At 46.9% G+C, this 27,008-nt stretch overlaps 1 protein-coding gene across 5 annotated transcripts; it reads left to right on the plus strand.

The window, feature by feature from the left end:
- SUN5 (Sad1 and UNC84 domain containing 5) lies at nucleotides 1-27,008 on the plus strand. 5 transcript variants are annotated; one of them, XM_077111357.1, is made up of 15 exons: nucleotides 1-189; nucleotides 2,215-2,270; nucleotides 2,482-2,547; nucleotides 3,910-3,976; nucleotides 4,839-4,912; nucleotides 11,070-11,119; nucleotides 12,219-12,253; nucleotides 12,855-12,963; nucleotides 18,988-19,066; nucleotides 20,753-20,868; nucleotides 22,616-22,783; nucleotides 23,298-23,384; nucleotides 24,639-24,851; nucleotides 24,934-25,172; nucleotides 26,860-27,008. In XM_077111357.1, the coding sequence occupies exons 1-13, from the start codon at nucleotides 119-121 to the stop codon at nucleotides 24,768-24,770; spliced, it is 1,110 nt and encodes a 369-aa protein (XP_076967472.1). In that variant the 5' UTR covers nucleotides 1-118; the 3' UTR covers nucleotides 24,771-24,851; nucleotides 24,934-25,172; nucleotides 26,860-27,008. The 5 variants fall into 5 exon arrangements, with proteins under 5 accessions (XP_076967472.1, XP_076967479.1, XP_076967460.1 ...); XM_077111364.1 differs by having other exon boundaries at nucleotides 26,879-27,008; XM_077111345.1 differs by lacking the exon at nucleotides 24,934-25,172 and having other exon boundaries at nucleotides 26,879-27,008.

Genomic DNA, 27,008 nt, shown 5'->3' on the forward strand with positions numbered 1-27,008 from the left:
GGTTCCACATGGCACCTTCCAGGGGACAGCCACAGGCAGCAGCAGCTGGAGTCACTTTCTCCTCGCCAACGCCCCGAGAGCTGCTCCCGCTGCCCCCTGTTCCCAGAGAAGGGCACCCATGCCACGGTCTACAAGGAGCCGGGGAGACCCGGGGACCCTGCCTGAGGACCTGGTCCACAGGACCCGAAGGTGAGCACAGCAGGCCCTCCCTTTGCCCAGCTCTTTACAGTTTGTAAGCTGCTGAGCGGGCATTAGCACCAGCATTTACAGATGTGGCTCCTGATGTCAGAGGTGGCTTTCCCAAAGTCTCCCGCTAGGAAGTGGCCGAGCAATCGTCCTTGCAGCACCTGTGTTTGGAGCGCCTACTGTTTACCAGGCACTGCTCAGTGCTGGAAGCACAGTGTCGCATGAGGCAGCTGGGCTCCCTGCCCTCCCAGAGCTCACAGGCCAGTGAGGGCGACAGACATTAAACAAGGAAATGAGTATTTCCACCTTCTGTGCCTGTCAGGAGGCCTCCAGGTACAGGTGGCAGAAATTCCAACTCAAAGTCACACCTACCCCTGAGCCCCCAAAGCGGGGTGCATCCCAAGGGGCATGCCAGAAAACCCACGGGGGTGAGGGGAGAAATTACTAGGACTCCTTGTACATACAATTTTTAATTTATATTTTAATTTCTTTTTATATTTTAATGTATTTATATTTTAATTTCTTTTAATTTATATTCCTTGGGAATGATTAAATAAATCTATACATTTGGGAAAGGTAAGTAATATATTAGCCCATTGGGGCATGTTCTAGTTTACTAGCTACCAGAATGCAATATACCAGAAATGGAATGGCTTTTAAAAGGGAATTTAATAAGTTGCTAGTTTACAGTTCTAAGGCCGAGAAAATGTCCCAATTAAGTCTATAGAAATGTCCAATCTAAGGCATCCAGGGAAAAATACCTTGGTTTAAGAAGCACGACGAAGTTCAGGGTTTCTCTCTCAAGTTTGAAGGCACATGGTGAACACAGTCAGGGTTCCTCTCTCATCTGGAAGGGCACATGATGAACATGGCGTCATCTGCTAGTTTCTTCTCCTGGTTTCCTGTTTCATGAAGCTCCCCAGGAGGAGTTTTCCTTCTTCATTTCCAAAGATCACTGGCTCGTGGACTCTCTGCTTCATGGTGCTGCAGCATTCTCTGCTCTCTCCAAATCTCTTATCTCCAAAATGTTTCCTCTTTTATAGGACTCCAGAAACTAATCAAGACCCACCTGAATGGGTGGAGACATGTCGTCACCTAATCTAGTTTATCAACCACTCTCGATTACATCACGTCTCCAGGGAGATGATCTAGTTACAGTTTCAAACATACAATGCTGAATAGGGATTAGAAGAAACGGCTGCCTTTACAAAATGGGATTAGGATTTAAACATGGCTTCTCTAGGGGGCACACATCATTTCAAACCAGCACAGAGCATATATATAATTTCTTAATAAATAAACATAGACACTTTGGAGGTATAACGAAAAATGTTTGGAGACCACTGCCTTAAGAAATGAAGAAAATTTATCACACACACCCAGAGGTCCCACGGCTATGGAGTGCATTAATTGTGTGGGTTTTCAGTGCCACACAACGCCCAGCTCCCAGCCATCCCTTTCTGCTCCTCACTCTCATGGTTGCAAGACGGCGACCTCAGTTCCAGGCATCGCCAGGAACATGCCTGGAGAGGGTGGGAGAAGAGTGGACATTGCTTCCTTGGGACTCATTTTCAGCAGTAAGGAAAGCATCTCCCCAAGTTACATATCCCTGAGCCCACCTCCCTACCCAACAGCTACCCCTGCAGACTTCCTTCATCCTTCAACCAATCGCAGACAGGAGATTAAGCATACCATGCTGGACATAGACCAGTCAGGATTCTCTAAAATCACAGGGGGTAGGAGTGGACAAGAGAACCATATTGGGTTTCTACCAACAAGGGGGAGGGCTGGCTTTTGGTGACAACTCCTGATGGCTGACACAGCACTGTGTCCTTTCCTCAAATGAGACCTGTACTGGGGGACAGCCTGGCCTAAGTCTATTCCTGACCACCACTGGCTGGTGGTCTTGGGCAAATCTCTCTGTAACTCAGCTTCTCCATCTGAAATGGGGGGACACCAACTCACACCCACTGACCCTAACTTTCCTTCTATATGGTAGAGAGTGACTGTGGATTTTGCCATCCCCAGGGTCCCTCGAGGCCGGAACTACTGCAGGATGGCAGAGGAGTCCTCGCCGAACACAAGTGAGCCAGCAGGGCAGAGGGGAGCCTGGGGTGACTCTGCATGGGCGGCTGAGGGGCTGAGGCTCAGAAGTGGCCAGGGCACAATCCAGGGTCACCCAGCACAGTGGCAGAGGTGTATGGACGCCCGCACCAAGTTCTGGGCTGCTCCCAGGTCTCTGCAGGCGTTACGACCCCCAGTGCAGTGACGTGATGGTTCTTCTGCTCTCTGCAGATCCTGAAAACTTCCTGTCTTCTGTCAATGCCCCAGTCCTGATTCACTGCATGCTCGGATGTACATGTACGTATGTACTGAAGAGCTGTCTTAGCCATCCACGTGGCCGGGGGAGAGGGTCCAGCATCAGGGCTGCAGAGGTGGTAGGGAGAGTTGAGCTCTGGAAGTCTCTTCATTGGAGGTATCATTCCAGCCAGATTCCCTTCAGAGGTTGCAAAGAGAAAGAGTTGCTATTTAGAGAAGGAGCTCATTGTCAGACCTGCCCTACAGTGGGTCAGGTGGCAAAGGTGAAGACATGGGAAAGGTTTGATGCAATTTACCCTCACTTCAAGGACATGGTTATGACCATACCCTAAAGATAGGTCTCCCATTTTTATGTTCATCTGCCCACCCATTCACTTATTCATCCATTCAATCATTTGTCCAACCATGTGTGCACTTACCCACTTATCTATGTTATGATAGCCATTCATTTCTCCCTCCATCCATCCATTCATCTATCCATCCACCCTCTCATTCTTCCATCTTCTCATTCTCCCATCCCCTCATCCATCCACCTATTCATACATCTTCCAAGTTAGCTAGGCTTCCATTCTCTCATCCATCCATCCATCCATCCATGCATCCATCCATCCATCTCCTCCCGTCCATCCATCCATCCATCCACCCACCCATCCATCCATCCATCCATCCATCCATCCATCCATCCATCCATCCACTCCCATTAATACATACATCCAATCCCCCTTCCATCCATCCATTTTTTTTAACAAATATCCCTGCACCTCTACTTTTTTAATTATAGAAGTTACAGGTTTACAGAAAAATCACACAGAAAGAACAGAGTTCCCCTACACCCCCTTCGCATGTACTGGTTTCCCTATTATTAATATTTTACATTTTTGTCACAATTAATGAAACAATAATATTGTAACCATGCTATTAATTGTAGTCCACAATTTACATTAGAGCCCACTGTTTATGTTGTAGAGTTCTACAGTTTTTTCCAAGTTTTTATTCTAGTAACATATTTACAACCTAAAAATTTCCATTTTAACTACTTCCATGAACTGCTACTTTTTGTCTGGCCCCATGCTGGGCAATGAACCAGACAAGGACCCTGCCCTTGAGAAGTTTTCAGTATCTAGGGGAGTGGGTTTTAGCACACCCCAGCCTTTTTGTGCTCTGAGTCATTATTATATGTCTATTGATTGGCAGCTGCAAGAACTGCTCACCTATGGGACCTGTGCTCACTCCAAGCTGGCCTTACCCATCAGCAGAGCACGGGGCTGTCCTGGACTTGAGCAGCGAAGTGGGAGGGTCTCCCAGCTCCAGGGCCTTCCTCCAGCCCCAGGGGAATCAGTGAACCTCCTAGTGGGTGCGAGGCTGAGGGTGCACCTACTCACTGCTCTCTTGACTCCTCTGCAGCTTGGATCACCTCCCTGGCCTGCACCCTGAGGACTTGGACCCAACAAGTTCCATTCAACACATGCAGGTAGGCAGGGGCAGGTGTGTATGTGTGTGAGAACAGACAGCTGGAGACCAAGGCAACCCCTCACTGCTTTGAACCTCCCCTTTGGTCCTCAGGCTAGATGGGTTATCCCATACATGACTTTCATCAGACCCTCTCACCCCAGAACCTACTGTGGCTCCCCATTGCTCCAGCTCCTCAGCCTGCTGCCCTCTGAGATCCTACCCCCCCCAACCTGCCCTCATTCTGCCTCTGTTTGTGGACCCACTGGGCCAGCAAGGCAAGGGTCCATTCCCACTCCCAACTCCATACCTCTGCACACGCTGGTCTTCTGGCCTGCAAGGCCAGCGCCATCTCCTGTGTTTACACCTCCTGCCCATTTCAATCCCTCTGAATTCCTGCGAAGCTAGCCATGTCATTCATTCACTTAAAGCTTAAATTTTAAATGTTTCCTGAATGCCTACTCATCCCAGCCATGGCCCCCACCCAGTCAGGTGGGAAAGGAACACCAAAGCTCACAGCTGAGAGTGCTGACTCGGGAAGTCTTAGGAGGAAGGGACATTTGAGCCAAACCCTGAAGGATGAGCTCACTGGGGAGAGAAGAAGGGAGAGAGACAGTACGTGGATGGAGAAAGGGGGTGAGGAAGAGGTGGATGAACTCTGAGAGTTCATCTCTGATGGCCCGAAATGCCCCAGTGTGAGCTTTCTCTCCTCTGGGACACTGGGGAACCACGGAAGGTGCTCAGCATCTTGGAGAGGGCATCACTGCCCAGAAAGGAATGTGACCTTCAGGGCAGGGACAGGGAAAGGAGTGAGGGCCAGACCAGGACGTGATAGTCTGTACAAAGCCCTGCCTTTCCTTGACAACTGCTTCTCTGCCTTCCAGATTCAAGCTGTTTTTCCAGATGATGATGGAGAAGACAGGCATTCTGGTCCTCTGTGGGTTTGGTGTGTCCCCAGGTCCCTGCCGGCTCAGGTCTTGGTACCCCTGCGCACCAGCCAAATTGGGGTGGGCAAGAGCAAGGGCTCGGGCACTGACTAGCTATGTGACACTGGGCAAGACCCTGCCCCTCTATAAACCTCAGTTTCCCCATCTGTCTAACGGGTATTGCTGGGAGGATTAAATGAGAGGAAGACCAAGAAAAAAAGTTGAAACCTTAAAAAGTGCTTTAAAACTGTATAGCTCTCCCAAACTATGTTATAATAATTATTACTCCCTCCTTCTGGGTATCTGTGGCCTCTTTCCAGCCACTATCACTGCCTCCTACCTCACAGCTTTGCTTTCTCGAGCAAAGGAGTCTCCTTTTCCCTCTATTGAGCCATCCTGATCTTGGGGCAGGGTGGGGTGGGAGACCAGGGCTAAGACAGGGAGAATCAGCTCTGCATAGGGTAATGAGTAGTGAGCCCCAGGAAATTTTGCAGCTTTGCTGAAATTCCTATACCCTAAAGTTCACCCTTTTAAAGTGTACAATTTGGTGGTGATTGTACAGTCACAAGGTTGTACATTCCTCACCACTCTCGAATTCCAGAATATTTTCACCACCAGCCCCTGGCAGCCATTCCTGATCCCTCCCCCTCAAACCCTAACCAACCACTAATCTACTTTCTGTCTCTATGGATAAGCCGATTCTGGACAATTCATTAAAATGATAAGCAATACGTGGGCTTTTCTGTCTGGTCTCTTCCACGTCCTATAGTGTTTCAAAGTTCAACCATGTCGTAGCACTTCATTCCTTTTTACGTTGGAAATATTCCTTGTATAGATAGACCATATTTGTTTATCCACTCATCATTTAATGGGTATTTGGGTTGTTTCACTTCTTGGTTATTATTAATAACGCCACTATGTACATATGCTTTCAATTTTCTTGAATGTATACCTAGGGTAGAATTGCTGCATCACATGGTAACTATATTTAATTATATGGAAACTGTCAAACTTTTCTGTAGTAGCTGCACCGTTTTTACATTCCCACCAGCAATGCATGAAGGTTGCAATTTCTCCACAGCCTCGTCAGCACTTGTTATTATCTGTCTTTTTCGATTACAGCCATCCCAGTGGGTATGAAGTGGTATTTCTTTGTGGTTTTGATTTGCATTTCCCTGATGACTAATGATGCTGAGCATCTTTTCATGTACTTATTTGCCACTTGTATTTCCTCTCTGGAGAAACGTCTATTCAAGTCCTTTCTTCATTTTTTAAATTGGGTTGTCTTTTTATTCTTGACTTGTGAGAGTCCTTTTTACAGTCTTAACACCAGTTCCTTGTTAGGAATATGATTTGTAAACATTTTTTCTCATTCTGTGCATGATCTTTTCACTTTCTTGATGGCGTCCTTTGGACACAAAAATTTTTAATTTTGATGAAGTTCAATTTATCCGTGTTTTCTTTTGTTGCTTGTATTCTCAGTGCCCTATCTAAGAAACTGTCGCCTAACTCCAGCTCCTGAACATTTACTCCTGTGTTTTCTTCTGAGTGTTTATATTTTTGGCTCTGATATTTAGGTCTTTGATCTGTTCAGAGTTAATTTTTGGGTGTGGTTGATTTAGGGGCCCAGCTTCTTTCTTTTGCACATGGATATCCAGTTCCTCAGCATCATGTGTTGAAGAGACTACTCTTTACCCCACTGAGTTGTCTATTGACCGTGGCTCTCGCTCTCACCAGCCATGCGGGGAGAACCATCCACACCCGCCGGGACTGAAGGGTCTACTCAGCTGTGGAGGCCCATCTCCCACAACGGCCAAGGTCATCCAGGGGTCTTTTGGTTATTTGGAACTGTTGTACGCAAGTCTTTGACCTCTAAAATCTCTGGCATGGCGGGTGATCTTCGTAATGGGAGCCAGGAGCATACCACCCTCCCTGCCCACCCTCGGCGTCTCTGGCACAGGATTTTCGGCTCAGCTGGGGCTACCCGCAGGACGGAGGTGCCCAGGGACCGTGGTGGGGTGAGGGGTGGCCCAGCCAGCACAGGCCCTGCGACAGGGATCGCGCCAGCCCGGCTGCCCCCAACGGGGACTATCCCCTGGAAACATCCCACACAAGAGTCTTGATCTGCCCCACGGCTGCTGACTGCAAGTCAACCCCTCCAGGGACCCTGGGCTGCAGCTGTCGAGGATGGTAGGTGCTGTCAGCCTCACTCTGAATGAACACAGAGGCTGCCCCACCTCCAGTGGGGTTTTATGAACCCACGAATATAACGGGAACATCTCTCCTGGAAGATGAATATTCCGGCTCGAGTAGCAGGCAGAGGGCTGCGTTTTCACCCAGGAGCCCGGGGCCTGGTTTGCATGTGGGAGACACATGTGTACAAAGACGGGGAGGGTGCATGGGCATCCCCCACTGACCCTCCTGGGAGGAGGTGACTGGCTGAGGGTCAGTGTGGACTTCGGATTCTGTATTCACCACCCACAGGTCCACTCCATCCATAGCAGGAGAGACCAGGCAGGAGAAGGGTCAGAGAGCAGGGGGTGCGGCGTACGCATGACAGGACGGACTCGTCTTCTCTCCTGACGTGTCTTATGAAGCTCTGTGAAGACACGTCTGCACGCTAACAACTAGAGGTCCATCGTCTCTCAGGCTTCTCCTTCCACTCACCTTCCCATGCTCTTGTGGACTCCTCCCTCTGCTTCCTGCATGCTTTCTCTTCCTTCTCGTGATGTCCCCAGGTAGCTTGTTTAATGAGTATTCTGCTCTTTCCCAGCATTTGCAGGAGCAACTTTTCAGGTTTCCTAAAATGATGTTGAAAATGTCTTAGAAATGCCTTGAACCAGTTCAATAACATGTCTTCCATTAATTTATTGTGGTATGCCTCCGATTTTTTAGTTACTATTTGTTGTGATTCACATAATGATTGTCTAAATATTGAATATTCTTCAAAACCTCCATTTATAGAATTTTGGGGATGGCAATGAAAAATGTATCTTATATATAGTACATTTTATCTGACAAATTATATAAAAATACAGGATAATTGTATATTAACCTATTGCAGCGATCATTCTAAGTCCTCTCATTAATTCCAAAGACTTTGCCAATAGACTCTCTTGATTTCTTTGGAGGGGCTGGCAATTGTTTCATCTCTGAGAAATGGAGGACTTTTTTCCTTTCCAATTCTAATACTATAATTTCTTTGTTACGTAGTATTGTCCTGCCTGGAGTCTTGAATATTTCTGTAGAACCATGGGGCGATCTTACAAATTTCATGAACAAAACATCATGAATTAAAAAAAAAATCATGACTACACATGAGTAAAATGTATATATTTCCACACTTTGAAACTAAAATCATACTCTTGTGATTTCAAATTGTGCCTGAGTAGGATGTGAAAAGATATCAAAAACTTTCTCTAAAGCAAGAAATAAATTAAATGGTCTTCCTTCCTTACCCGAGATCTTGATGTTAATACTATGATAATGATCACAATAAAAACAAAATAATTACTAGCTTGTTCCTTAGAAAATTATGAAAATGAAAACTGATGATTTCATAATGATAGACTATAGATACACGAATAAAAGCAATACAAAATATGTTCCAAATTTCTAAGATTGTTGACTATAGTTATTTTTTATATTACATTTATTTTAAGTTATTTTGTTAGTGGTTTACTTTGGGTTTAAAATTAATATCAAATTTTAACCCAGCTCAGATTTAAACTAATTAATATTCAATATTATACTGAAACTGTATTGATTTTTAATTCCATTCCCCCTGCTTTTCATCACTATTTTCATACAAATTTCGACTTTGTACTTTAAACTAATTGGCAGAGTCTTGTAATTAAGGATTTATGTTGCTGTCTTCTTAATCCAAATTTGACAGAACGTTTTGGATTCCAGTTGTTATTTAAAATATTTTCATTTTAGCTTGAATAACTTTTTTATTTCACATAAGGAACTTATGTTTAAAAAAATTCTCAATTTGTTTATATGGGAATATTCAAATTTCATTTTTTTACCCTTGATGGTTAATTATTCTGAACACACAATTCTTTGCTAACTGTTTCTCCAACAGCTTGAATATGTCACTCTGCTGTCTTCTGGGCCTAAGGACTCCTATAAAAAAGTCAGCTATTCATCTTTTTGAAAAATACTTGTCCATTATGAAGCATTTCCCTTTGCTGCCTTCAAGACTGTCTATTTCTTTGATTTTTGTCAGTTTGACTATGATGTGTCTAGTTTATATTCTCTTTGAGAATATGCTGCTTGGAATTTTTAAAAATTACTTGGTATGCTGGTATGAAACTGTAATGTACCCCAGAAAAGCCATGTTCTTCTAAACCATTCTTGGGGGGGCAGACCTGTTATGGGTGGGACCTTTCAATTAAATTGTTTCCATGGAGATGTGGACCCGCCCATTCAAGGTGGGTCTTGATCCAATTACTGGAGTCCTTTAAGAGAGCAAAGAGAGTTTAGAGAAGTTCAGATGAAATGCCTGGGAGATGCGAAGCAAGGACCCACAGAAACTGAAAGAGCCAGAACCTGGAGAGAGAACAAGCTGAGAGATGAAATCCCGAGTTTGCCATGGAGAAGCCAGGAGAGGACCCACAGACGCTTAGAGAGAGAAAGATCACAGAGACACTAAGAGAACACCCGCAGGACAGCAGGCCACTGGCATCAGAAGCTGAAGGCAACGGAACCTGGAGCAAGGACAAGCAGTCGCCAGCCACGTGCCTTCCCAGCTGACAGACGTCCCAGATGCTGGTGGCCTTTCTTCAGAGTCGAGGCATCACCTTGGGACATTTTCATGGCCTTAGAATTGTAAATTTGTCACCTCATAAATGGCCTTTGTGAAGAAGAAGAAAAAAATCTGTTGACCTACCATGTGAGGATGGAATTCTAGACTTTCGGTTCTGTTCCGTGAACCGTGTCTGTCCTTACGCCACTACCACACAGTCTCAATTACTACAGTTTTGTAGGACGTGTTGAAACCGGAAAGTGTGAGTCCTCCAGCTTTGTTCTTATTTTTAACATTGTTTTGGCTATTACAGGTCTCTTTACATTTACATATGAAATTTAGGATCAGCTTGTCAGTTTCTACAAAGAATCCATTGAGATTTTGACAGGGATTGCACTGAAGCTGTAGGTCAACTTGGAGAGTCTTGCCGTGTAAATAATATTGTCTTCTAATCCATGCGACATGGGATGTCTTCCCATTATTGATGGATATCTCCATGTTTTCTTTAATGTCTTTTGATGGTGTTTTGTAGTCTTCAGAGTACAAATTTTGCACTTCTTTTGTTAAATTTATTCCTAAGTATTTTATTCTTTTTATGCTATTGTAAGTGGGATTCTTTTTTAAATTTCATTTTCAGGTTCTTTGTTGCTAGTGGATAGAAATACAATTGATTTTTATATATTGATCTTGTATTCTGCAACCTTGCTAACCTCATTTTTTATTTCTGACACTGAGCAAGACACACCCAGTCTTAGATATCCTAAGATTCTGCATACTGAGATTCCACGTACTTAAGATTCTACATACAGTTCATTCCTTCCCGTCCGATCGGGATGCCTTTTATTTCTTTTCTTATCTAATGAACTGTCTAGAACCTTCAGAACAATGTTAAACAGAAATGACAAGAGCAGACGTCCTTGTCTTGTTCTAGTCTTAAGGGGAAATAATCAATCTTTCACCATTAAATATGATGCTATCTACTGGTTTTTCATAGATGGTCTTTATCAGTTGAAGAAGTTCCCTTCATTCCTAGTTTGTTGAATGTGTTTATCATGGACAACAAATAAGTTTAAAGGCTTTTAAATAGTGACTTGAATGGTAGAGAATTTCGGATACTACAGAGGCCAAAAAATGCAAGGGAAGCCATCCCCCTTTTTCACCTCACGGGCGAACCCCAGTAGTGTTGGGATAGAGTAGGAGGAGGTGGCACTGACTGGTTTAAGTGAGGCACTGTCCATGCATGATCTTATTTGATCATAAAGTGGATATTACCCATTTTATAGAGGAGGAAACTGAGATATAGAGAAATTAAATGACTTCTCCCAAAGTTGCTCAAGGTGAGTAAATGGGAAAGCTGTGTTTTAAACCCAGATGTTTTAACTCCAGAGTCTACACTCTAAGCCTTCCATGTTAAATGGTTCACTCTCATTGCCTTTCAGGATTCTGGGTACTTTCTATGCACTTACCGTCGAAAATGGAAGTCTGGCAGGTGAGTGCGTGTCCCACTTCAGGCCCCACCATTGACTGACCCCACCCTTTCCAGTCAAGGTCACCTCCATGGTTCCCCTCAGTCTCACCACATTTAGTCCCGAATCAGTTCCTGCTCATCTCAGCTCCAAACCTCTGCCTTTGTCATGCCATCCACTCAAAACCCATCCCCCTGCCAAAACCTGACTTCCAAGGGTCAGATGTAATAGTACCTCCTCCAGGGTGCCTCCCCTGTCAATCACCCCAGAGGAAAGATCCGTCTCTCCATGACCTAAAGTGGGACGGTAAGGACAGGGAACACATTACTATCTCTGTTCAAGGAAGTTTGTTCTTCTGCTCAAATGAGATGAGACCATTTGCTTTGTGGTTTCTGGAGAGGAAGAAGGAAGAAATCAATAGTTAGAGCTCCCTGTCTAAGGACTGAAAAAAAATCTCAGGGATTTTTTATAGGGAAAGGGCATCTGAGAAACCTGTCCCTCCCTTTACTCCTCTTTACCTAATGAACTCCTTCACATACTTCAAGATCCAGCTAAAACGTCACCCCCTCTAGAAGAACCCAAGCAAATACAGCTGCATTCCTCTTTCTTCTCCCATAATTTTCTGTAATCATGAAGGCGGTTTTCTGGACTCATAGCTCCTTGGAGGCAGGAGCCAGATCTGATTCATCCCAGCAATGTCCAGCTCAGAGCGAGGCATAAGGGTTTTCACTAAGCAATTTTGGATGACTGGATGGCCAGATGGGAGTATGAGTGGAGGCAAAAAGGATAGAAGGAAGGAAGGATGGGTGGATGGATGGATAAGAGGGTGGATGGTTTGAGGGTGGATTGGTGAATGGATGGGGAAGCGTGGCTAGATGGATGGGGAAGGGTGGCTGGATGAGGGAGAGGGAATGGATGAGAGGTTGGATAAAAAGGAGGATAAACTGGAATTTGGACGGATAGTAGGTGGGTGGATGGATGGGAAAGTAGAAGGGAAGACATGGACTGATTGATGGGTTTTGGATGGAGTTATGGTTTTTGGTGGATGGATGGATGAGGCTCTGTTGGGCCTACATTAACCTCTCTGAAGAAGATCCATTGATTTCCTCAACACCCCAACAGGATGACAGCATAAATGGTCCACTACAGAGCTTGAGGTAAGAGGAGTCTGCTGAGTAGTCCTATTATCACTCAAAAACTAGAGCCAGAGCCAAGATCTGGAATGTATTGGCTAAGATGGGGTTCTGCAGTCAGACCAGCCTGAGTTCAAATCTGAGCTCCCACACTTTCTAACCGGCTGATCTTATGCAATTAACTTCACCTCTCTGAGCTTTAGACTCCTCATTTATGAAACGGAGCACAATACCCACCTTGCTCTGGGTAATTCTGGGCACAAAGGAAGGTGTAAAGTTCCTTGAATAGTTCCTGTTCCTTAGTCAATGCTCAGCAAAGGATGGCTGAGGAGAAATGTTAACCAAGACACTCATCTTTTGGCAGCATCCTTAATTGCAGGTAAAATGCTCAGGAATATCTGGAAGGAATGATATTTAAGGATATTTCAGGTGGGAGGGAGTGCATGAGTAATGAATAATGCTTTGGAAGATAAGAACCAATCTTCTGGGTGGTCCAGGGATGACTCAAGGGAGTGATAGAATGTGAAACTAGTTCTTTGAGGGCTGACTAGCAAAGAGAGAAGTTGAGGGTGACAATAGCAGCCTCGCAAATCAGTCGGTCCATGTTTCACTCCTTCTTGGGAAGGATCTACCAGGAGAAGGTGCGGCACCACACTGGGGAAATCCAGGACCTCCGAGGACACATGAACCAGCTCATTGCCAAGCTCCAGGAAGTGGAGGCCATGTCAGATGAGGTGAGGTGCTGCCCTTCGGCCTCCGGACAAGTTAATTTCTCCCTTAGTTTGATAGTCTGTTTCCTGTATTCCCAAATCGTCTTTGTGGTTTTTCCCCTCATTGTGCTAGAGCACATTTCTCAATAATTTCCTGGGGAAAAAAATGTTTTAAGAGATAACAGCTTGTTATAGTTTGCTAGCTGCCGGAATGCAACACACCAGAGATTTATTTTGTTGGTTCTTCAGAGGAAAGGCAGCTGACTTTCCACTGAGGTTCTTTCTTATGTGGAAGGCACAGGATGGTCTCTGCTGGTCTTCTCTCCAGTCCCCTGGGTTCCAACAACTTTCCTCGGGGTAACTTCTTTCTGCATCTCCAAAGGCCTGGGCTGAGCTGCTAGTGCTGAGATGAGGAATGCCAAGCTGCTTGGCTGTGCAACATTGCGCTCTCTCATTTAAGCACCAGCCAATTAAGTCAAACGTCACTCATTGCAGCAGATACGCCTCCCAGCTGACTGCAGATGTAATTAGCAACAGATGAGGTTCACGTACCATTGGCTTATGTCCGCAGCAACAAGACTAGGTATGCTCACCTGGCCAAGTTGACAACTGAATCTAACCAACACACAGTTCTAATAATTTAATTATTTATAATTCTAAAGAAAGTATTCCAGTTTCTACTGTTATAGTTGAGAAGTCTAATGCCACTCTTACTTCTTTGGGGTCTGTGTTTTATCCCCGGAAGCTTGTAAGATAGGTCATTTTGTCTCGCGTGACCTCTATTTAACCTGCTTGGGAGTTTGCTGAGCTTAGTGAATCTGTGCATTGGTGTCTTTCAATAGTATTGGAAAATTCTCAGCTATTAACTCTTAAAATAGCTGCTGCTTCCCATATTATCTCTCTCTTTTCCTTCTGGGACTCCAATTTCATGCATGTTCAAACCTTTTGAGTGTGCTCTGCAAGACTCCTACACTATTATCTGGTTTGTTTGGGATTTTTTTCATTCTTTTTTCCTATGTTCTTAAGTTCTGATATTTTCTACTGACTTCTCTTCGGGTTCACTAGTAAACCTATATTCTGCTCTGTCCAATGTACTGTTAAATGCATTCATTAGTTCCTCATTTCAAATATAGCATTATTTAGTTCTAGAATCCACTCGGGATTGTTTTTCATATATTCTAATTCTATGGTGAAGTTCTCCAATATTTCATCTATATTGCCCATCCTTTCCATAAAAATGGAATCCTACGGTATGTTCTTTTTATGTCAGTTTTCTTTCACTGAGAATAGTGACTGTGAGATTCACTCATGTTGTTGTGTATATCAGTAATTATCCCCCCCTTTTTAAGGCTGAATAGCATTCTAATGTATGGCTATACCATTATTTATACATTCTACAGATGATGGATGTTTGGCCTGTTTATAAGTTGGGACTCTGAATGAATAAAACTGCTGTAATCATTCTTTTGTCATTTTGTGACTATATATACTTACTTCTCTCGGGTATATATCTAGGAGTGGAATTGCTAGATTATGTGGTATAATTACATTCATTTTACTGGATGCTGCCAAATGGTTTTCCCGTTTAACTTCCACCAAGTGTATGCAAATTCCAGTTGTCCCACATCCTCATCAACACTTGGTATTATCAGCCCTTTAATTTCAGCCATTCATTTCATTTAATTTCAATGAGGCAACAAGTTATCTCATTGAGGTTTTAATCTGCATTGCCTTGATTTTTAGTACTATTGACTATCTTTTCATGTATTCATATATTTATGGACTATCTGGATTTTTTACTCTATTGGCCTGTTTTTTAAAAATCCAGGTTGTCTTTTTCTTATTGGTTTGAAGGAGTTCATACATATTCTGGATACACATCCTTTGTTGACTACTTTCTCTCAGTCTGCAGTGTGCCTTTCCACTTTCAGTGATGAACAGAAGTTCCTGTTTTAATTGAGGCTAATGCATCCGTCTTTTCTTTTATGGTCAGCACTTTTGGTGTCTTATTAAGAAATCTTCACCTGCGCCTACAGTGGCCCTCTGTTTTTCATCCTCTCTGGAGAATAAACATCCAGTCTTCTTTAGGAAATGAGAGCAGTCACCTGGCTTTTCAGGGGAGGAGGGTGGCGGTGAAAGTGTCTTGAGGTGGCAGGGTGGGTGTTCCTACTTCTTAAATGGCTTTCATCCAGTTCTCCTGCACCCCAATTCCAGAGGCACTGGGGCCACCAATTCTGAGCCTTTTGAGGATTGCCTGCTTAGGATTCAGCTTTCTCAGTTCTTCTAAACCAGTGGTTACCAACCAAGGGTGATGGTGCCTTCCAGGGGACATTTGGCAATGTCTGGAGGGATTCGTGGTTGTCACAACTGTGTTGGGGGATGCCACTCGCCTCTGGGGGCAGCAGCCAGGGACGCTGCTCAGCACCCTACAATGCATAGGACAATCCCCCACAATGAGGTGCCAATGGTGCCACCGTTGATGAATCTTGTTTTACAATTCTGTAGTGGTTTATTGTTTTTTTTCTTCACTGTAGCAATATATATATATGTTATTATATATAAAAATTCCCGGTTAAACCAGTTTTAAGTCTCTTTGCTATAATTTCAGTGGACTGTTAGGAGAGAGCAAAACAAAATGATGTGTTTATACTGTATGGTCCCAATGATGTGACTCGACATTCGAGAATAAACTTGGAATATGTCAGTGGTAACAGAGTCCAGCAGGAGTTAGAAACAGGGTAAGATAATGGGTAATTGAAGCTGAAGGGATACAGACTGTGCAACAGGACTAGATACAAAAACTCAAAAATGGACAGCACAATAATACCTAATTGTAAAGTAATCATGTTAAAACACTGAATGAAGCTGCATCCGAGCTATAGGTTTTTGTTTTGTTTTGTTTTGTTTTTACTATTATTACTTTTATTTTTTTCTCTATATTAACCTTCTATATCTTTTTCGGTTGTGTTGCTAGTTCTTCTAAACCGATGCAAATGTACTAAGAAACGATGATCATGCATCTATGTGATGATGTTAAAATTACTGATTGCATATGTAGAATGGTATGATTTCTAAATGTTGGGTTAATTTCTTTTTTTCCGTTAATTAATAAAAAAAAAAATCATTACCCTCCAACCTACATGGTACATGATGTCGGGGTGAGTCTGCCTGACAATATGGGATATGACTCCCAGAAATGAGCCTGGCCCTGGCACCATGGAATGGACAATGCTTTCCTTACCAAAAGCGGGAAAAGAAATATAGCAAAATAAGGTATCCGTGGCAAAGAGACTTCAAAATAATCGAGAAGCTATTCTGGAGGCTACACTTAAGCAAGCCTCAGCTAGATATTGCTAATCACCACAGTTTCCCAACCCTCAACCAACATAATTCCTATTAACCATAAAGAACATTCAAGGCTTTATCCGAAATTCTATAAAAGTTGCACGAACTAAGTTTACTTTTCAGAAACCTAAAACTTCAGATGATTCTTAGGCCAGCAGGTAAATCCTGAAACCCAGTCTCACCAAGAACATCAACCAGTTCCATCCCCCACCCTATACTGTCAACACCCCTTTTCAACATTTATAGAGTTAAAACAGGCACAACCCAACTATCCCTAAAGATTGGGAGAGGATCAAAGGAGGAGGAGTTATAACAGAGAAGTTATGATTTAACAAATAAGTTGGATTTCTGAATCATCATATTGATATTTCTTTTTAGTCTCCAGTGTCTTGAAGCAGCTAGAAGGAAAAACCTGAAATTGTGAAACTATAACCCATACTAAAAGTTGAATTCTGTTCTATAAATACCTGTTAAAATGTATTTGAAATGCATTCCTTTCTTGTACCTATGCTATATTTCACAACAAAAAAATGTTAAAAACATTATTCCAAGTTGTTAGGGTAAAAAAAAGTTGCTCCTTAATTCTAAGTTATCTTGTCAACATTCCATTAAAGGCAACTTATTTGAAGTAAAAAAAAAAAAATGATGTATTTAATCCACCATCTCTACCTAGAAACTGTTTTTAAAGGAGTTCACAAAGGGGGATTCCACTGAGCAAAATTCAGCAAAATTTTCTAAAACTCCCCTTTACATTTTATTGTTTCAAAATCCCAGGTTGCCACTGGCCCTTCAGCACCTGTCAGGGGCTGATCAGACAGGCCTAGGAGAGGAGGGCGTATCAGTCACTCTGACAAAGTCACCCCTACACTTTGTAGGTGCCTCTTCACGAGGAAGGTGGGCAGAGGCCGGCAGGTGGGGGGGTCTTGCAAGGGGCAGCTGAAGTGAAAGGACTGGAAGCACAGTGTTTATAAGCACTGGATCGCGAGCCAGGCTGCCTGGGTTTGAATCTCATCTCTACCACCTATAGACTATGAGACTTTGGCCAATTTACTTAACGTCTTTGTGCCTCAGTTTCCTCATATAGAAAAAGAGGTTGTTAAGGATTAAATGTAATTTATGTCAATTCTTAAAATCATACCTATCAGATGGTAAAAACCAATTAAATGCTTGCTGGCTTTGGAGTCCAAAGGCATACCCTAATAAATATGCATTTTTTAAGCACCTCCTGTGCTAAGCTTTGTGCTGGGGGAACCAAGAATCAGGGAAAGACTAGATCCAGTCCCTGCCCCTCATCTGTGGATCCCAGAGGAGAAGCCCCCACCCAGTCTTGGGCCAGAGAGAGGGTAGGCTCCATCAGGAGTTAGTGGACCGGTTTTAAGGAGGAATAAGTGAGATTTTCCCAGCAAACAAGGCAAAGACTATGGCTGTGCAACCTCAGACAAGTCATCAACCTCTCTGAGCCTTGGTTTCCATATCAACAAAATAGACTCACAATCGCTGACCTGCAGCAACCTAGCTGTTGTTCTAGTAGTTGCCTTTCCTACATAACATCCACCCCAAAACTGAGTGGTGTAAAAGAACCATTCAATTATGCTCAGGCATGCTGTGGGGTCAGGAATTCAGATGGGGAGCAGAAGAGTTGGTTTAACTCTGCTCTGTGATACCTGGGGCCTCAGCCCAGAAGTGTCGGTGATCATTAGCTCTGGAGGTGTCTTCACTCACGTGTCTGGAGGCAGGTGCTGGGAACTCGGTGAAGGCTGTTGGCCAGATCACCTACATGGGACTCTCGGTGTGGCCTGGACTCCCTCACAGCACAGCAGCTGGGCTCCAGAGAGAATTCAAGAGAACCAGGCAGGGCTGAGTCATCTTTCATGACTTAGTCCCAAGATCACCCAGCATCATTGCCCCACAGTCCCATGCCTGTCCAGATTGAAGGAGAAGGAACTCAGACCCCAGCTGTCAAGGAGAAGAAGGTCGAAGCAACATGGAAAGAAAAACGTGGAGGAACATACTGTTGTGGCCACTTTGGAAAGTACAACCTGCCATGCTGCAAAGAATCTAATAAACAGAACGGCTGGCATTTACTGAGTGCCCACGGTGGACAGGCACTGTGCTGGGGGCTTGCAGTTTTCTCTGGAAGAAGAGCTAAGAGCCTGAACTCTGGAAACCAACTGCCTGACTCTGCCTCTTGCCAGCTGTGAGACCTTGGATGAGTTACCACTTCCTGCCTCAGCATGCTCATCTTTACAATGGGGTGGAATAGGATAGAATGATAGAGCCTACCTCCTAGGGTTGCTCTAAGGGGACAGGAGTGAACATATGTGACTCTGAGAACAGTCCCAACACACAGTAGGGGCTTTATAATTCCCGCTCTGAGCCCTGGGAGGTGGATGCTATTGTCCCTATTTTACAGACAAGAAAACCAAGACTCAGAGCGAGGCAGTAACTTGCCCGAGGCTGCACAGCAGTAAAGGTCGGTCTGGCTCCAGCGGCCGGGCCCTTCACCTCCCTGGGCCCCCTCGTGTGAGCCGCGGGCAGGGGCTCTGCGCAGTTGCGGTTGGTGGCCCAGCCCCGGGCGCCTGCAAGGCTGGGGGGGTGGGGGGAGAAAGCGGGGGGGGGGGGGGGGGGGGCGGGGGGCGGTCGCATGCGCATTGGGATCGGCAGGAGCACACTTGTGCCCCGCCTTGTTTTCTACCTTCTCAGCAAAAAATGGCCCAGAAAATAATGAGGATGATACAAGGAGATTACATCGAAAAGCCGGACTTTGCCCTGAAATCAATAGGTGAGTGCCAACCCCCACCTTCAGCACCCCTGTCTGTCCACCTCGAGTTTCCTCAGAAACTCTTCAGAGGGTGGGTTTCAGCCCTGGTCATGCACACCCTCCGCTCGGGAAGTTCACCCTCAGAGCTCACCTCTGCCCCCCATCTGGTTTTCTTGCTATGATTTTCTGTTTTCTCTAATGGTTGGGGGACGGGTGGGGGCCAAGGCAGTGCCCATCCCCCGGCCCCCTGGCCCAGCCCTGGCCCCTCCGCCCGCCCCTGCCCGCTCACCCACTCTCCAAACCCAGCCGGCTGCAGGATACAGCGGGGAGCGGGGCAGAGCCCGCCTGGCCCTCGGGGCTGGGGGACGCAGCCCTCAGAAGCACGGGTATGGTTGGAAATCGGTGCTTTGGGAAAAATAAAGCAGGCGGCTGCGACAGAGGGGGCCTGGGCAGAGGGAGGTCCCCCAGTGCGGGGGCCTTGGGGTTGAGACCTGGTGGATGAGGAGGGATAAGCATTCTTACGGAGGGAACAGATGCGAAAGAAGTCCTGAGATGTCTGGAGGGCTGGAGCAAGAGGGGCTGGGGGGCGGGCGGGTTGACCCAGCCATGGTGACTCCCCTCAGAGCCCTCCCCAGGCAACACAGATGACATGGGCACCCTGAGGCTTGGCTCGGGAAGGGAAATGGTGAGATGTGGGGTCAGAGGGTATCATTCCTGTTTTAGCTAGCAAGCTGCCAGATTGAGATATACCAGAACTGGAATGGCTTTTAGAAAGGGGGATTTAATAAGTTACACGTTTACAGTTCTAAGCCTATAAAAATGTCCAAACTAAGGCATCCAGGAAAAAATAACTTAATTCAGGAAGGGTCGAAGGGTCAGGAACACCTCTGTCAGCTGGGTAGTCACGTGGCTGACAGCCGATGGTCCTTTGCTCCTGGGCTGTGTTACTCTGCCGGGCTCCAAGCATCTCCAAACATCTGTTTCTGTTCTCCAAGTGTCGACATCTGTGTCGGCTGTGCTCTGAAGTTTCTGTCAGCTCTGTCATTTCTGTAGCTCTGACTCTCTCCAAAATGTCCTCTCTTTTAAAGGACTCCAGTAAACTAATCAAGACCCACCTTGAATGGGCAGTCACACCTCCATCTAATCAAAAGGCCACACCCACAATTGGCTGCACCACATCTCTGTGGGGATAATCTAATCAAAAGTTTCCAAGTTACAGGATTGAATCGGGATGAAAAGAAATGGCTGCCCCTACAAGACTGGATCAGGACTAAACCATGGCTTTTCTAGGGCACATCATAGTTTCAAACTGGCACAAGCCCCAACCCCTGAGTGACCTTAATCCCTCAGGATGGGGGTTTCCTCCTCTGTAAAATGGGAACAACCAGAAGGAGGAGAGGCTAACATATGGTGAGCACTGACTCTGTGCCTGGCACTGCTGAAAAGTATTTTGGTGCATTAACTCCCTTCAGCAGCACCACAGCCCTATGAAGGGGATGCTACTACGCTACTATTGTCATTATCATGTTATTTCCATTTCCCAGAGAACACTGAGGGTCAGAGAGGGCCAATGACCCATCCAAGGTGCTCACCTGACACACACGAGCAACTGATCAGTGAGGTCTCCTTCCACCAGACAGAAATCAGGGCAGTGGGCTGGAGCTCGAGTTGCTTGGCTGAGACCCCCCTCCCCCACCTCCCATGCAGGGGCCACCATCGACTTTGAACACACGTCACCCACATACAACCATGACAAGGCTCGCTCCTACTGGAACTGGATCCGACTGTGGAACTATGCACAGCCTCCGGACGTGATCCTCGAGGCAGGGGTGGTGGTGGGAGGCAAGGGTAGGGGGCAGTGGGCAGGGACAGGGAACAGGGAGAGTAATGGAAGCAGGGGTTGGGAGTGGCTGTCAGGGGACAGGGACCTAAGGTCAGGTAGGGGTAGGAGCAGGGGGCAGAGGGGAGGGGACAGTTGACAGAGTTGGGGGCAGGGAGAAGGTAGGGGCAAGGGCCAGCCAGGCTCAGTGGGCAGGGGCAGGGGCGGGAACAGAGGGTAGAGGCCCCTAGTGGGGCTGGGGCAGAAGCAGAAGGCAGAGACAGGCAGGGACAACCTGCTTTAACACTGGAGGGTCCCCACCACCCAACCCCCGACACTTGAGGGTCAGGGAATCCTCAGGACCACCCTGGGCGTGGGCCCTTGAGAGTCGCAGCTTACAGAGGAGAATGGTCTCGACAGGCCCAAGTCACTTGCCTGTGGCCACAAAACTGGACACTGGATACAAAACTGAGCCTTCACCATCTCGAATCCTGCCTCACAGATGAGGAATCTGAGGCCCAGAGAGGAGAAAGGGTCTGCCTGGTCCCAGAACAAGTACCCTCATTCAGCAGGCACCAGCTGAGCAGCTCATCCTGGGCGATGCCAAAGCCATGCATGACTAGTCCATGGGCCTTGCCTTCAGTGAGCTCCAAGATGATGACACTCAGGTGCTGGGCAATGGCCTTGCCTGGCAGGGACCAGGAGACTTCCTGGTAGAGGAGGCCATGGCTGAGCATGGGTTCATCAGACAGAGAGGAGGGACAAGGGCACGGCAGGCGGAGGGAACAGAGGGCCACAGCCGAGCAGGGTGGCCAGGGAATGGGTGGTGGGCAGACCCAGACCAGGGAGCAGCCAGCCCAGGGTCAAAAAGTGCTGGCTGCAGCCAGGTTTGGAGCGGAGGTGAGAGCCAGCCCAGCAAAGACTCTGCACCTTGGCCCTGTCTCCTGACCAGGCTCCCTCCAGTTCTCCACATGATCAGGGCCAACTCACCACTGGGCCTTATGCATGCCATTCCCTTGGCTTGGAATACCCTTCCCTGCCTCACCTTCCCAGCTAACTCCCACTCTCCCTGTCAGGCAAATCCAGGAGGCCTCCCCTGACCCATCCCCCTGCACCCTCATACTAGCACCTACTGTTCCAGCAGAGAACCACCCCCACTCTGTCTCCAGGACACTCAGAACCTGCTGAATGAATATCCTTGCTGTGTAATTTCGGCCAAAGTTCTTTCTCTCTGGGCCTCCAGTTTCCCTTTTCAAGGCAGGAGATTATGGCATCAATAAGAAGCTCTGAAGTCAAATTGCCTGGGTTATAATTCCAGGTCTGGCTGGCCCTGAACAAGTCACTTCCCTTCTCTGTTTTTCAGTTTCCTCATCCAGAAAATATGAATGATTGTGGTGCCTGTATCCTAGGGTGGCTGTAAAATCATGTAAAGAGTGATGGAAGGGAAAAAATGAATGAATGAGCAATACACAAATGTGTGAAGGAGCATACAAACGGGTCAGGGGAAAGGCTTGAGGCTGGGAGGCCCTGAGCAGACGCCCTATCCTCACTGCACTGGGCTGGAGGGAAGGGTCATCCCTGCCCCAGGCAGTCAGGGCAGCTCCCTGGAAGGGGTGGCACTCAAGCCAAGCTTTGTAGACAGGAAGGACCTGGCTCACCCAGGAGGGCTGGGGAGGTCTAGGTGAGCCTGGTTGGGACGTACAAGCCCCTCACCCACTCAGCGTGGCCCCCACTGCACCTGCCTCTTCCAGCCCAACGTGACACCAGGCAACTGCTGGGCCTTTGCGGGTGACCGCGGCCAGGTGACCATCCGTCTGGCCCAGAAGGTCTTCCTGTCCAACGTTACGCTGCAGCACATCCCCAAGACCATCTCGCTGTCAGGCAGCCTGGACACGGCCCCCAAGGACTTCGTGGTCTATGTGAGCATGCCCCGGCAAAGAGCAGCGTCTAAGTAGAGGCACATCCTCCCAGTGGTGCTGCAGGCACTGCGACAGGGTGTGCCCGGCCCGTGCAGGCCAGAGGGGCTGAATGAAGCTTCAGTAAGCCTGGGAATGGCCAGGGTGGGGTTCGGATCTCAGCCTCCAGTGATAGGAGATGAATGGCTATTCCATTTGGACCCAAGCTTGTCAGAGCCAAAAGAGTCTTCACAGACCATTGAACTTTCATTTCACTAATAAGGTAACTGAGGCCCAGAGAAGGTCAGGGAAACAACCAAATCTCTCAAGTCAGTGGCAGAGTTAGAAAGAGACCCTCAGCCTTCTGACTCCCAGTCGAGTGCTCTTTCCTATCCATTGCTCTGTGCTGCAATGGAACCATGGTGAAAGAGGTAGGGAGCTCCCCATCCTTGGAGGTGTACAAGTCTCAGCTGGAGAGAGGAGACTCCTGAAGACCCTGCCTACCTCTGACATCTTCTCCTTGGTTCTTTTTCTGCAGGGCATGGAAGGCTACCCCAGGGAGGAGGTCTTCCTGGGGGCATTTCAGTTTCAGCCAGAAAACACCATTCAGATGTTCTCACTCCAGGTACCTGAGCAAAACTGCCCATATTGAGCACCTACTGAATGTGCACTGCATGTAGGATTTTACCCGGGGGACCTCGCTTCGACCCCCAACAGCCCTGGGAGGGGTACAATGATTACTGACCCACTTAACAGGTGAGGAAACTGAGGCTCAGAGAGAGAGCCACCACCAGGACCAAGAGCAGGACCAGCAACCCTCCATTTTTCCTGATTTTCCCAGGAGCCCTTTTGCTGCATTCCCTCCCAAGGACAGCAGTTGAGCAGGAGGGGCCCACAGGGGTGGTTACTGGTGGCTCCAAATTTAGAGCCTCGATACTGTGAGGACCCATAATTAGCACCTATGCAACTCTAGTGACAGGTGGGGAAACTGAGGCCTGGGAGAGAGGGAGCTGGGGACAGAGCCAGGAGTAGAGGGGCTGCTGCTGGAACAATGTGGAGACTCAGTGGGGTCAGTGTCCAGACTCAGGAATCAGGCTGACAGCCTGATTGAGTCAGGGGAGGTCAGGGGAGGCCTCCTGGATTTAGATTTGGAGTCAAGGAGGTCAGGGGAGGCCTCCTGGATGTGCCTGACAGAGGGATAAGTGGAAGTTAGCTGGGAAGGTCTACAAAGTTTGGCTTGAGTGCCACCCCTTCCAGGAAGCTGCCCTGACTGCTGGCTCCAATCCCAGCCCAAACATAAATATTGTGTGATCTTGGGCCATTCCCTTCCTCTTTATGCCTGTTTGCCCTTCTGTAATTTCCTGGGAGGTTGGAAGCATCCAGTGAGATCATGCAGGCCAAGTTCCACTACCCCCATCCTGTGCTGAGCAGAGAGTGGACTAAACACAGGTCCATCCCCTCTCGAGAGCTGGGGGATTGGGGCTGCACTCATAATGCATCTGCTATGTGCCCAGGACTGCTAAATCATCTAGCCCCAAGATCTTTGTTTTATGCAGAAGCCCTGAAAAGCAGATATCACCTTTCCCATCTTACAGTGGGAGAAACTGAGGCCCAGAGAGGGCCAGCGGCTTGCCCAGGCTCCCCAGCACATACATAGCAGGGCCCTGAGGCTGGGATCCCTCAGACCCCAGCACCCTCTATCCCAGGCCCCAAGCACTCACTTGCTGTGTGGTCTTAGGATAGGCCATTCCCCTCTCGGGCCTCAGTTTTCCCACCTGTGAAATGGGAGGATCCCCTTCCATTTCCCCAAACCCTCTGGCCAGGCAGAGTGAGGGCCAAGGCATGACCTGTCCCCCACATCTATGACTTTCTCTTCCAGAACCGTCCTGCTCGGCCTTTTGGCGCTGTCAAGGTGAAGATCTCCAGTAACTGGGGGAACCCACGCTTCACCTGCCTGTACCGCGTGCGCGTCCACGGCTCTGTGGCCCCACCCCGAGACCAGTCTAACTAGACTCCCCCCACCCCGAGAGAGATTGAAGTTTATTGTTCATTCCCCAGCCGAAGTCTGTGTCTTTGCATCCGAAGAGTGCAGGTGGGCTAGATGTTTGACGTCCAGGTCACAGTTAGAAATTGCCGAGCACATGCTAGAAGGCCCACCCGTGCCCATTTCACAGGTGGAGAAAATGAAGGCTCCGCATGACAAAGTGACTTGCCAGAGCGGATGCAGCCAGCAAATGACAGAGCCAGGATTTAAAGCCAGGCAATCTGACCCCTGTTCCTGAGACACCTCCCTGGCTTCAAGTCAAACTCTGCCCCTGACCTATTGGGACTTCGGGCAAGACCCGGTCCTCTCCAGGCCTTGACTTCCCCATCTGTGCCATAGGGATGGAATTATGGCTGCTAAGAGCATCAGGTGAGGTGGAAGGTGAGAAGACTCATCCTACCCGCCACAGAGTTTTACATCATTCGAACAATTTGCTGTGTGACATTAGGCAGGGCACACACCCTCTCTGGACCTCAGTTGTTTCAAGTGTAAAAGTTTCTGTTCCTTCAGCTTTGGCTAACTCATATTTCACCTGCATGATGTCACAGCTAAGTCCCACCTGTTCTAGTACCTATAAACTTGAGAGTTTATAGATGTGCTAGAGATGTGTCAGTATCTACTGTGGCTCTTGGTGCAATTCTCTGTTAACGCTCCCTCCACCTGGAGAACTAACATCAACAAAGCTCTCAGCACAGGAGAGCTACACAACAGCAGGTGCTGGGTGAAGGATTTCTGAGCTCACTGTCAACCTCCAGTCCCAGACAGGCGAGGGGAAGCCCAGGCCCCTGGGGAAGGGTGGCGCTGCCCTGAGCAGATCCCAGGGCAGAGCAGAGCCAGGCAAGCTGGACTAGGCACAGGGGCTGGAGCCTGCAGGGAGGTGGAGATGCTTGTGAGGGTCCCACTGGGCTTTAGGAGGGTAGATTAATCAGAAGTGTACTTGTCTCCCAGGAGGGCTGGCCAGGTGGGCAGCACCTGCCCCTCTGACCTCTGGCCTAAGGGCTGCCAGGTCTCCACAGCAGCCCCCGGGACCCGGCAGCAACCGGCTGCAAGGCCTGCCCCCCAAAGGGTTCCACAAGATCATCCCAGGCCCCTGTACCCCTGCTCCCCTCCCAGCAATCAGAGGGCCCAGGAGCCATGCACACGTCGCCTAGCATTATTTCAGTAGTCTTTATGTGAACCATATTTATTACTGTTATTATTATTAAAAAGCCAAACTATAACAAGGCTGAAGAAAAGCAAATCCACGGATACCCCACTTCCCCCAAATCTCAATCCTCCGCTGTTATATGTGCTGCAAGAATTTTTTCCAGTCTTTTGTCTTTTAACTTTGTTTAAAGTGTCCTTTGTTTACCTGATTTTTTAAAAACGTTAAACGTAAAACGTTAGTCAAATCCATTTTTTCCTTCATAGCTTCAGGAAGGACATCCCCAGTTCCAAGTCAATAGAAATCTACTCTATTCTGTTCTACTGATTTTATAATATATATATACCTACATATTATGTTTGTATAATATTACATATTATTATATATATTACATATTATATTTGTATACATACACATATACCCTTTAATATCTGTGTATGTGTATGTATATACATATATATAAGCATATACATGAAATATAGATGTATACAAATGCTTTAATGCATCTGGAATTTATTTTTGTGCGTGGTGGGAGGTAGGGCTCTAATTTACTTTGCTAAACAGCTATCCATAGGCCATGGTATGGTACCATCTTTTCCCCTGTATCTTAGAAACACTGTTGATGCACAATTTCTGGGCTCATTTCCATGTCACTAAACTCTCTACTGCATCCTGTACCAACACTGCACTTTTCGAGTTACTGTAGCTCTGCAATACATTTTGGTATATGCAAGCACTTCCTATTTCTCTGTTTCAAAAACTTCTTGGCTGCTCTTATACCTTACTTTTCCAAGCAAACTTTGGAATCAGCTTGTCAGGGTGCATTTAAAAAAATGACTTTTTTAGAGCAGTTTTAGATTTATAGCAAAACTGAGCAGAAAGTTCCAAAATACCCCTTCTCCCCCCCTCCAGCTCAGGGTGCATTTTTCAGATGACACTGGACTTGCCTTGGCTTTATGGACTAGTGTATGGAGAGCTGATATGTTGGCCACTCTTCTCTTCTGGAACATAAACGCGTCTCTCCAATTCTTCAGGTTGTTCTTCAACATCCTTCAATAAAG

Source organism: Tamandua tetradactyla, chromosome 1, assembly GCF_023851605.1.
Source record: "Tamandua tetradactyla isolate mTamTet1 chromosome 1, mTamTet1.pri, whole genome shotgun sequence".
In the NCBI taxonomy this organism is placed as follows: Eukaryota; Metazoa; Chordata; class Mammalia; order Pilosa; family Myrmecophagidae; genus Tamandua; species Tamandua tetradactyla.

Bases quoted from the DNA above. Each gene is read 5' to 3' on its own strand.
- SUN5 (XM_077111357.1), top strand. From the start codon at position 119: ATGCCACGGTCTACAAGGAGCCGGGGAGACCCGGGGACCCTGCCTGAG. The intron at 11,120-12,218 runs GTGAGTGCGTGT...ACACCCCAACAG, and splicing joins CGAAAATGGAAGTCTGGCAG to GATGACAGCATAAATGGTCC. The intron at 22,784-23,297 runs GTGAGCATGCCC...CTTTTTCTGCAG, and splicing joins CCAAGGACTTCGTGGTCTAT to GGCATGGAAGGCTACCCCAG.